Source organism: Solanum tuberosum, unplaced genomic scaffold, assembly GCF_000226075.1.
Source record: "Solanum tuberosum cultivar DM 1-3 516 R44 unplaced genomic scaffold, SolTub_3.0 scf00004, whole genome shotgun sequence".
Lineage (NCBI taxonomy): Eukaryota > Viridiplantae > Streptophyta > Magnoliopsida > Solanales > Solanaceae > Solanum > Solanum tuberosum.
In genome coordinates this window covers 787767-799080 of record NW_006238930.1, presented here as the reverse complement: position 1 = coordinate 799080, position 11314 = coordinate 787767, and the positions used below count along the sequence as shown (strand labels likewise).

Genomic DNA, 11314 nt, shown 5'->3' with positions numbered 1-11314 from the left:
CATTTTTCTTCTTACCATGGAAAGCATTTCTCTAGTAACAAAACATAGAAAATAGCATCTCAGATATGTACGCAAGTCTAATTACACAGTCGTCCACTATTTCACCTACAAGGAGGATCAAAATCAAATAGATTGAAGAATATTATCCACCTATTTAGTGGTTAAATTTTCAATGGTGTAGATACAGGAGAGAAGCACACTCTAGTGTTACAGCTGCAATGGTCAACTTAGGGACAGCAAGCATATGGATACTAAAAATTGTTAAACCAATATGCATGCACCCAGAGTTGGACCAACATTATATGAACAATCAAATTTCCGACCCTAAACTGATTTCTGTTGACTAAACTTTAAGGATACACACCACTGCACATTACTCTAAAATCATCAAATTACTCTACAAGTAGCAAGAGAAACAAAATAACAATCAAGATTCCTAGAGCTACCTCCAATGCACGACCACAAACTACAGTTATTTAGGTCTCCACTATGTCGTGATGAAAGTCCAAATCTTCTTCCCTACAGAGACTTCACCGGGATGTTCTATCTCTTCCTCCTCATCATCACTGTCATCAGACCCTTCCTCATCTCTGTAAGCTGAAGGTCGTTTTGGTGTTTCATTCACCTCTTCACTCAAACCTGTATCATCCAACAGCTCATTTGCCATGTTAGCACTGCTTTCCTGATTGTCCACTGCATCATTCAACTGGCAAGAGAAATATAATAAATGTTAATTAACAGCTGGTTACAAAAAAACATAGATCACATTGATGAAACTACCAGTCTATAACAGCACCACCTAATGCTGCTACACTAGTTTTTCAAACATGAAATTGTCGTACGAATTTGCTCACCCTCTGCAGAGGGTTGCAGCACTTAATGCTGCTTTTGTAAATAATATCTTTTACCTTTTCAAAAGAAAACTGTAGTAAAATCCAGTGGAACGAGGTGTTCCAAGGAATAAAAGAGAACAAAATATGTGCATACCACACAAAAGTAGCTCAAGTATAAAGAACTTCTGAAACATATTCCAACAAGTTTGAGTATGTTTATGAAATTGTGTATAACAGATGGAAAAGAGTACTAACAGGGCTCTCAGCTACCGTGGGATGACCAATGACGAAATTTCTATCTTTTACATCTTCACTGTTGTTCACCTGAGGAGTTTGCAGGGAAGCTTTAGAGTTCCGATTCTCTTCCTGAGATTCTGAGACTGGGTCTGGCAAAGATCCATTGGATGTTGCTGGTGCAGCACTGAGAACAAAAGAATGTGCAAGTCAAATACCATGAATTATCCTAAATAAAATTGTCTCTTGAGCATGTGAATAACAGTAGCTCATAATGCTTGGTGAACATATATATATATTTCGAGGGGGGTGGAGGGATGAAAATTTTCCATGTGATTCTCAAGAAGTTCTGCAATGTCCTAAGGTCCTACTTCACATTGCAAATCTTTTTAGGTGTGTGGGTAGAACAAGTCTATGCATTATTAAGAAGGCATTCAAACAACGTACCTTCTAGGTCGGCGCAGATTGTATCTTCTTTCGGCATGAGCCTGCACACTAGGGGCAGCCTGTTGTCTCCTCTTCCCGCGAATGCTGGCTACACTATCCGACTGTCCTTCACTATTATTGCCATCAATCTCACTAGCTGTTCCCTGTGATGTATGACTACGCTTTCTGGCATTTCTCGGTGCTCCACCCAAAAGACCAGATCCTCTCTGGCTCTCCTCGTTCATATTATCTGAAGTCTCCAAACTTCCATTGGTGATATTCTCACCCTCTTTAGGAATTTTTCCAAGAAATGTCCTTGTATTTGCAGCTTTTTCTGTTTTACTACTTCTACCACGCCCTTTCTTGACAGTTCTGCGCTGGCCAGCTTTCATGTCTGAATGATGAGAGTCTTCTACATTGTCTTGGCCAACTTTGACCTCTCTAACGCCATCATCCTGTTGAACCCTCTGATCATCAAGAACATTCATGGAAACAGACAGATTCATTGGATTTCCTTTGTTTGATTGTTTATTTGGTGATATGCCTGCACACTTCTGTGACAGAGAAGATTCATCAATCAGACAATCAGAAGCAGCATTTCCAATGTTTTTGCTTGGTGAGAATTTGAGAATCTTGGATGTACATTTTCGAAGCCAGGACATGGTTCCAGCAGAAACCATGGATCCTGTATTAAGAGCTCCAGGGGACAGCTCATCACTAGCCCTTCCCGGAGATCCTTGTAGACCATCCTTCAAATATTCCTGTGCAACACTTGGCAGAGGAGGAGCCTCAAAAGTCTCTGCTTCAGCTAGAGCTTCAAGGTCATAAAACTCAATTACATGAATTCCTTCTCCACAAGAGCTGCAGCTCTTCTGCTGCTTGACAAAATCAATAAACCTGTCCCTTTCCTTAATGTAAGCTAACCTCTGATCCTTCAACTTCCTGCTTAAGCCAACAAGCACATCAATATCCTTTTTCATTTCCAACTGTTGTACTTCAAGAATCCCCTTGTTAGCAGAAATTTCCTGTTTTTCTTTCTCCAGACTGACTCTTTCTAATTTCATCTCTTCCATTTCTCTATGGGTGATTTCCTTTAAATATTCAATATTGCTGAGCTCCTTCTGCCTCTCTTCCTCAAAGAGTTTCTCTTGTACATGCAGTGCAGACTCCATTTCCTCCTGCTTCCTCTGCATATCACTTTCAAGTTCCCTTTTCTGCTGTTCATAAGCATGAAGCATTTGGCTTTTCTCACTTTGAGTTTCCTCAGCTAATATTGACTTGTCATGATCCATGGTAGCTTCAAATGCTTCTCTTGCCACTCTAAGGGCTTCCAACTCCCTCTGGACATAATTTTCTGTTTCCAGCTTCTCCTTGCTTATCCTTTCCTCTTCAGTGCACTTCAGTTTTTTGAAATTCGCACTCTGTTCATTAAGTTCCTGCAAGTTTATCTTGATCTCAGATCTTTTCTCATCTAGTTCTTCCCATTCTCTCTCAAACCTTTCTTTTTCCTGCTTCAAATCTTCAGCTTCCTTCAATAGATCTTCTCGGAGGAGTCTACACTTGTCTATCTCCTGCTTCAGTTCCGATTGTAGGCGAGCATATTCCATTCTCTCATCTTCAATTATTTTAAGTTGTTCTGTATCCTCACTAATCTTGATCTGTTGCTTTTCAAGCTCAGCTCTTACATTCTCAAGCTCAGCCTTCAGAGCTAGCAAATTCTCCTTCTCAGAATCTAGTTGCTTCCTTTCAGTTCCCAAAAACTTTTCCTCATTTTTCAAAGATTTCTCCTTTTCCTTCAGTGCTTTTAACTTCAACTCATGATCCTTCTCCTTCTCCTTTACTTTTTCCATTTTCTTTTCGACGGCCTGTTCTCGTTTCTTAATCTTCTCTTCCATGTGATTAACTTCAGCTTCCTTTTTCTCCAGTTCAAGCACCTTACCTTTCAGTTCCTCATCCAATGATGCCCGCCTCTGCCTCAGTTCCAATTCAAATTCCTCTTCCTTGGAATGCAGGACACTTCGCTGTTCATCCATTAGATTTTGAATACCATCCTGTTTACAATTAGAAAGGACAAGTCTTAAGGTAAATGTCAAACTTTAATGGTATCTTAGATACTTGACTTTTCTTTTTCAAGTTACTCTCTTCCTCAAAAGACTCGGAGGGTGGAAGATGGAGGAAAACTAGAAAACTGAACCACAGAAAACGTAAGGCAGAGGAAGCTTTTAAAGGGTAACTCAAAGAATTGGAACAGGTTCAAAGGAAAATTTTCAACAAAAACAATTTGCTAAATTTCCTCCCTCCAAAAATTTCAAGAAAAAAAAAAGATAATTACTGATAAAATTTCTAGGATTGATGGCTTCGTCGTAATAAATAATTGCCAGACAAAAGTGAACTCAAGATAACAGAGGCCACCTTCATCAATAATGCCTTAACTTTCAACCATCCGTACTAGACAAACCCAGAAAAGGAAAGGACAAAGGAACTCACTCTCTCTTTAATATTCAGTTTCTCCTGTAGATCGAGCAACTCCCTCTCTTTTATCTCCAGACTCTTTCTTGCATCTTCAAGTTCCTGTATCAAGTGGAAAACTTGTAAGGTAAATATCATACTACACTTTTGCAGCTAGGCACTTGAAGAATTCAAGGAAACTAGCCTTCTCCTTGTGAGTAAGATCTTCTATCTGGCTGCTCATATCATCTTCTTTCTTCCTCAAAACTGAGTTAGCGGTGACAATTTTCCTCTGCTCATCTTCAAGGTCATTCTGCTTTTGCCTCAAAATTCTATCAGTGTCATTGGCTCGTTGCTCTCTTTGGTTAAGCAATCTTCGGCCATCAGCCAACTTCTCCTCTGCTGCCTGTAGTTTTCTTTCCCATTCTTGTAAGTCCTCTCTTTGTCTGGATAAATTAGTCTCATAAGCTTCACGCCTGACACAACAAGAGAAAAGAGCGTCACTATCAAGCAACTGTGAATTTAAATGGGAACAAATTAGAGGTGAAATATGGGATAAGAAAGTCTCATAGATAGCCAATAGCATACTCTGCATTGAAAGATGACTGTTCTCTTCGAAGTGCATTTTCTTGGGCATAGACTGCATTAAGTTTCCTCTCAATTTCAGAGCTCTTTCTGCTCACCTCAGCAAGCTTGGCATCAGCTGCACGCAACTTTGCTTCTACCTCTAATGATTTCTCTTCAACACTAGTAGCCAGTGCATTTGCCTCGGCCAATTTTGAATCAGCGGTATATTTGGTCTCCGCATACTCCGAGCGCATCTCACGCAACTCTTTCTCTAGCTGCACCAAACCAACAATTATAGTTGTTAGTGCACATACCCTCCATGCAAATCCATGGAATTCTAAGGGAGATCTCCATATATCTCGACTTCTTCCTATGTAAGCCTTCCACATTGACAACTTTATGCCACATGGCACCTAAGTGACATGATGATGTTGCGCGTCATCACATTAGTCACCAAAACTAATAGACAGAACCTTACTAGATAGCTATTATCTAAGAATAACATGGAGGAAGCCATTTAAATAATTCATTAAAAAATTGTAATTTATAAGGAAATGAAAGCCGGAATTTTGCGCAAGTTCAACATATAAAATGCATGTTATCAATAAAACCAGCCACTACAACTAGAAGCCAAGCATACAAGTCAATCTGGACTGTTATAATTTTTGTTACTTTAAAGAAATACCAGCATGGATTTATATGCACTAAAATCATTATAGGTTAAAATAAAAATTGATATAACAGGTGCCAGAATTGTGAGATAACATCCCATATAAACATCTGATAGCTCATAGCAGAAGTGCAGAATATGTCTGCCAATAATTACATGGTCTCAAAAACTGTACGTTGTTAGTATAATAATAATGATAATAATAATAATAATAGTATCATTATTATTATTATCCTGAAATTGTAAATTATAACGCATGCTATAAATTGTTGTTGTGTTAATACCCTATACTACTAAATCACTGATTACTTAGTCCTTAGAAACAAGTACTGGCGACGTTCTAAATAGCACATAGGATGAAATGCATCATGAATGATATACCTACTTGTCTAAAGGAAACAGGTTTTGGCTTTCCTGATGAAATGTACGAGCAATAAACACAGTAAGTAATCAAGTTAGAGTCACCAATTTATTTTTCTGAACTGGAAAATGGATCTGAAAGATCGGGCATGAGTTGCCGATTTCTTCGAAGAACAATGAATGTTAAAACCTATGAATGCTTAGTAAAGAAGTAGAACTTGTACCTCTCGCGCAAATTGCTTCTCGACTCCAAGCGCCTTCCTTAAATTCTCTTCCCGTTTCTCCACTTCAGATATAGCAATTAAATGAGCTGCTTGTTCCCTTCTATAGGCCTCATTTAATTCTTCTAAGGCTTGCTTGATTTCTTCAAACTTAGAAGACCATTCCTTCTTCTCAAGCAGGAGAAGACCCATATTGTATTGGTAGTCAAAAAGCTGCAGAAGAAATAAAGCAGCATTGCAGTAAACAACTTTGTCGACATGATTGAACGCCCACTGTAAGTATACCAACTGTGAAGCTGATATATTGAGAAAAAATAACATAAAACCCCAAACAAAAAAAAAGAAGCAATAACTCTTCTTTCTACCCTGCAAGTGGCTTCGGCATATTATTGTGAGCATTTGCACTTTCTATCTTTTGTCTATGGCCCAACCACAGCTTCTTAATTTATTCTCCTTTTAGCAGGTTGTGCGGATTGAGGGGTGCAGGCAAGTTAGGGTAAAATGGAAAACAAACACAGCCTAAAATGAGATTTTCCATTCACAAACATAACATCAAACGATACATAATAATCCAAAAACATTAAAGCATCAATAATGTGAGCGCAATAGAACAACAACAACACACTTAGTGTAATCCCACAAGTGAGGAAATAAGGTGAGGGCAATAATAGGTTGATAAACAACATTAACATTACTACAAAGCTCTCTCTTTATAAGTACAAAAGTTATAAATAGAAAATCACTACTTAACTTGACAAATTGACACACAAAAGAAGAGCCCCAAGATCAGAAATCCTACATCTAACGTGGATTTCCTATTTTACATCAGCTTCACATATGAGTGTAAATTAAATTTGTAATTATCCAATTAGGGGTGGAAACAATAGGCTTATAAAAGTGCAAAGTTGGGTTACTAATATTATTGTTACTAAACTTAACCCACAAGTTTCCAAATAACAACAGATACTTAAGTTTCCTAACCTCATTTTCGAGCTTGGAGACCTTCTCAATTAGCGCTTCTTGATCCATATTTCCGTAATCTTGGCTCGTCAAACTTTTATGAGCAGTACCCGTGAAGGCGATGCCTTTGCCCTTGTCAACAGGTTCGGTTCTTGGTGACAGCGACCACCCGGTCCAAGATTTCCTCGGCGGCGTAGACATCTGAAAGATTCCAAGAACTCAAGAAATTCAGAAATCACAGATTTGCAACCTTCGGCAAGAAGAATGATAGGAAAATCAAGAAATAGCAAAACCGTTAATCTGATACCGGAATTTGAAACCCTCGCCGGAGAATTTCCCAATTTACAAGAGGCTCCTCCGGCTCCCTCGCTTTTTCACAATTACCTCACTACTTTTGTTTTTTATCTATTTATGTACTGATCCCACGCCAGACAGTGATTCGGCTATGTGGTTTTACCATTTCGACCTTCCTCGCCCGGTACTTATAACCGTTAACAGGGGTCTTTTCCGGAAATTGATAGCTCCAAAGTGTGTTTCGCGTTGTAGTGACGCAATTGCCCTCCAATCATAAATAGTTAAGGGCACCGTTAAGAATTGGCTTAGGCCTAAGGTATCAAAAGTGATGTTTTGCTTTTTTTGAGAGTTTAGCTTGGTTTCGTTTCTATTTATATGTCATTATTTTAAATTTTATGAGTATTAAAAAATTATGTAAGTTTATTATTTTACCTTTGATTAATTTTTTTGGGAGTCAAGTTTTCAAACAATGAATATGAATTAATTAATTTTAATTAATTAATTTGACTAATGAACATAAATTATTTACTTAGTTTTCCTATGTTGGTCAAATATTTATTTTCAAGGCCAATTAAATATCAAGGGTATAATATTGTAATTTAGGCATTAATTATATGAAATGACAAGTATTATGAATTAATTATTTATAGTAAGGATGACATTTAAAAATGAAAGGAGGGAGTATTATTAGTTCTATTATGAGTTGGCTTAGAGGGGGGTGGGTGAAGGAGTAAATAGGAAGGGATCCAAGGGTTTTATTTATAAATAAATAGAGAAGAATTTGGCGTGCTAATGGGAATATGCTGCCTAGGAATGCCACGGTGTCGAGGCATTGGGAATTGGTGACTTTAACTCATTTCTTTCTGGAAAAACAGTTGCATTATCCATTATTGGTCAATTTTACTTGAAAAATATTGACTTTCACTCATTCAAGTGATTTAATTTGATCTAACATTGAGTTTTAAAATAAGTCATCATATTCGTATGATTATAAAAATTTTGGAATTAATTTTATAATTTCAAATGTGTCATAACAAATTATTATCCTTTCTTTTAATATTCTAGAAGTAGAAATTATGATATTAAAATATAAATAGCGACTGTGATGTATGGACTATTATTCCACTGTTTTTCTCAACCAAATATATATGGAGTATATAAAAACAATCCCTACACTCGGTTATCAATTTATACTTTGTTATAAAATTGGAATGTTGAAATTCAAGGGGAGAAAAATGATATTTTTATAATTATCTGCTCAAAAATCAAAATATAAAAGCATGACCATTTGTTATTAGGAGATCGTGTCGAGCATATGGAGTAATTAATTAACTTGCTTACTAATTACGGCAGACTTTTTAATGCAATATTAAAATCTTTTTGTTTTACTCGTACAGGCTCTCGCGGGAATTACTTTGGATTCTCATCCAGGGGCGGACCCACGTTGGTTCCAGGGGGTTCACCCGAACCCCCTCGGCAAAATATTACACTGTATATATAAGGTAAATTTTCTGTATTTTTGAAGATATATATATTTTGAACCCCCTCAATGACAAAGAGAAATTGATGGCTCAGTGGCAAGTCCCCTGGAAATTTACCATCACGTCCCCAGTTCGATTCCCTGTGACAGCGTTTTATTTTTTTTTCTTTTTTAGTTCCAATTTTTTTTTTTTATTTAATTTTCAGTTCTGTTTTTCAAGTTCTTCTATAGTTTTTTTTAAAATTTTAAAAACGTGCTAAAAGTGTGCTTTTAAACCCAAAAGAATTCAAGGATCTCATTTCTAAAGGCTTATTTACATGTTTATACTTTTATTTTTCGAACCCCCTGAACGAAAATCCTAGGTCCGCCACTGTTCTCATCGTCGTACGGATCAGGGGGGGAATATTTTAAAACGTATTAGCCAAAGTAATTCCATCATTAACAAAGATGTGATAGTGATTGTTTTGTGTCCACTAATGATTTTTTTTTTTAATTTCTTTGTCTGATAGCCTTTCAAAGAACGAATCTAAAGTTCATTTTCTACGATGCAACTGATTGTCTTCTGTCCTATCCTTGACACTAATTTCACCATTTTTCTAGTTTGGAATTGAATGTCACATCGTAATTTCTAGGGCTTCTATTTCCTCAAGAAAAGTAGTCATTTTCTTCTTTTTGAAACCCCTACTCTCATAAGCATTGCAAAAATGACATTATTCAAAGTGAAGAACATCTTTAAATGAACCTTGTCTAGTAAGATTTACTGGACAAGTATATCAAGTTCCTCATTTTCTATCAGAAACATAAAGATCAAGCATCCTACTAGAGTAATAACAAAACCATGTTATTCGCTCACAAAATAAGAATTAAATCTACACCAGACAGAAACATGATGGAGAGGAAGAAGGTGACTCACTTAACGAATTTGTTATTCATAAGAAAATCAACATCACAATTTCACAAATCTGTTGCCATCGAGAGATTACATTCCAAAAATTGCCCTGAGAGGCGGAGAAATCGCACTCTTCATGGGGTCAGCTAAAAATAGAGAACCCAAAACCTGAGGCACATAACTCAAAATCATTATCACAAAAATGAACCAAAGAGAAATTAACAGATGTTTACGCAAAGGGTAGTCAGAACCCATGTCCCTATCTATATCTTTGAGACGCACGTAGCACTTAGCAGGATGGGACGAAAAACTTGTGCATAGTGTAGTCAGAACCCACGTCCCTTTGCTTTTCTTGAGGCAAACTATCAGATCTTTGCAGATTTTAGTTGTGTTCCTTTCATGTCCATAAATATTCTCTGCGATACTCGCGAACTATTACAGGAACACTTGTCGGAGGGATCTGCATATATTGAGATAAACTCCAAGTTATACTAGATGCTCGTTTAGGTAATTACATCAGCAACCATATAGGGAAGGAAATGATATAAACAAAACCGTTGATTACTTACCATGCCATAATCTGTAATTATCATTGATACATAATCTGAAGGTGTTGCATCGTAACTGTAAGGGTTGAAAATAAGAAGTAAGCAATAAGAACTTGACTGGTTAGCAAAAACCGAATATATCATCTCTGACATAATGATACTTACATCAGATTCAAAAGTTGAAGATTATCACTGTTAGCCCACCCATCCAAGTGGTTAATTTCCATCCTACCAGGAACCTTAGCTATAGTTTCTGGATCACCTGTACAGACACATGACTGAGCTAGTAAGACACAGGCTGCCATCCCTGAAGAAAGCTATAAGCATAAAAAAAAAACAATGGAACAGCGGGTGAGGCTGGGACCCATACCAAGTTCATTAGAGCAAATCGAGTCAAGTTGAACCCTTTCATGAAATTTATACGCTTCACAACATATCAAGACAGGAACTCGGAATGAATGAGCAACCATAGCAACGCTCGCTGTTCCAACCCTTGAATAAACAGTTCCATTGGACAAAACTGATGAAGCACCCAAAAGTACTCTTGTAACTTCATGCATGATATAAGAAATGGCATTTATATGAGTGTATGTACACTTAACACCCTTCCCCACCAACCGACGAAGTAGTAATCTCCCTTCAAGCTTTGGACGTGAGTCAACTACTACGACACGGAAATCCTTGCCAAGCTCATGAGCATGTAACAGAATCATTTCAACAGCAGAGGAGGATCCATAAGTGAGAAGAACATCACCATCCCTTATTTTAGTTACTGCATGCTTGACTATCACCTTGTCTGCAAGTATTATCTTTTCACTTATGAAGTGATCAATATCTGTCACAAGAGTGGTTTTAGCTTCTGACTCTGACAAAGTCAAAGGCAATTTCGCAATCCTAGTTTTAAGGAACCTAATAGCATTCCCCATGCTGATTGAGAGGGGCCTGCACTCGATCAAAAATGAAACATAACAATTAACTTTTGCAGTCAAGTCTCTTATAAGAACTTTCTCCGGGGGAGTTGAGTAGTCTTTGATGGACTCTTGGAGAGCTTGAAGCATAGCAATACAGCGGGCATTCCCACCAGATATATCTCCAGCCAAATATCTAAGTCCAACCTAATACCAAGTAGAAAATACAAGATCTCAATGCAAGAATTTTTGAAGTACTAGGAGGATACTAGCTCCTAGTCACCCATATACCCTTGTAGCAAATTAGAAAGAAGCTCTTGCAGCTCTCCTTGATTCTTCAGGAGTCCTGGAGCTACACTGTTCTAATTTCATTTTCCAGATTTAACAAAGATGGTCAAAGTCCATAATTGACCATGACTCCCCCTTTTTTTGTGTGTGTGTTTTGTGGGGTGGGGTGGGGTGGGGTGGGGGGGGGG

General features: G+C 37.5%; 2 protein-coding genes across 2 annotated transcripts in view; both read right to left on the bottom strand.

Annotated features, from left to right (window-relative positions):
• Positions 1 to 112: 112 nt before the first annotated feature.
• LOC102583890 (protein CROWDED NUCLEI 1-like) lies at positions 113 to 7135 on the bottom strand. The gene is made up of 9 exons (XM_006338219.2): positions 7027 to 7135; positions 6741 to 6920; positions 5763 to 5972; positions 4530 to 4783; positions 4147 to 4417; positions 3981 to 4064; positions 1515 to 3544; positions 1089 to 1254; positions 113 to 706 (listed from the first exon to the last, which is right to left on the bottom strand). Exons 2-9 carry the CDS (start codon positions 6918 to 6920, stop codon positions 488 to 490), a joined length of 3414 nt encoding a protein of 1137 aa, XP_006338281.1. The 5' UTR covers positions 7027 to 7135; the 3' UTR covers positions 113 to 487.
• A 2250-nt stretch (positions 7136 to 9385) lies between these two features.
• Positions 9386 to 11314, bottom strand: part of LOC102583562 (translation initiation factor eIF-2B subunit delta) — a 5562-nt gene continuing 3633 nt past the window's right edge. Inside the window, exons 4-7 of the mRNA XM_006338218.2 lie at positions 10301 to 11045; positions 10096 to 10192; positions 9952 to 10006; positions 9386 to 9842 (exon numbers count right to left, since the gene is read on the bottom strand). Of these exons, the coding sequence (XP_006338280.1) occupies positions 9780 to 9842; positions 9952 to 10006; positions 10096 to 10192; positions 10301 to 11045 (960 nt within the window). The 3' untranslated portion in view covers positions 9386 to 9779. The remainder of the gene's footprint in view (positions 9843 to 9951; positions 10007 to 10095; positions 10193 to 10300; positions 11046 to 11314) is intronic.

Coding starts and splice junctions, on each gene's coding strand:
- LOC102583890 (XM_006338219.2), bottom strand. CDS start 6,920: ATGTCTACGCCGCCGAGGAAATCTTGGACCGGGTGGTCGCTGTCACCA. Junction 4,784..5,762: donor AGAAGCAATTTGCGCGAGAG/GTACAAGTTCTA, acceptor GGTTTGGTGCAG/CTAGAGAAAGAGTTGCGTGA. Junction 3,545..3,980: donor AACTGAATATTAAAGAGAGA/GTGAGTTCCTTT, acceptor AATTGTAAACAG/GATGGTATTCAAAATCTAAT.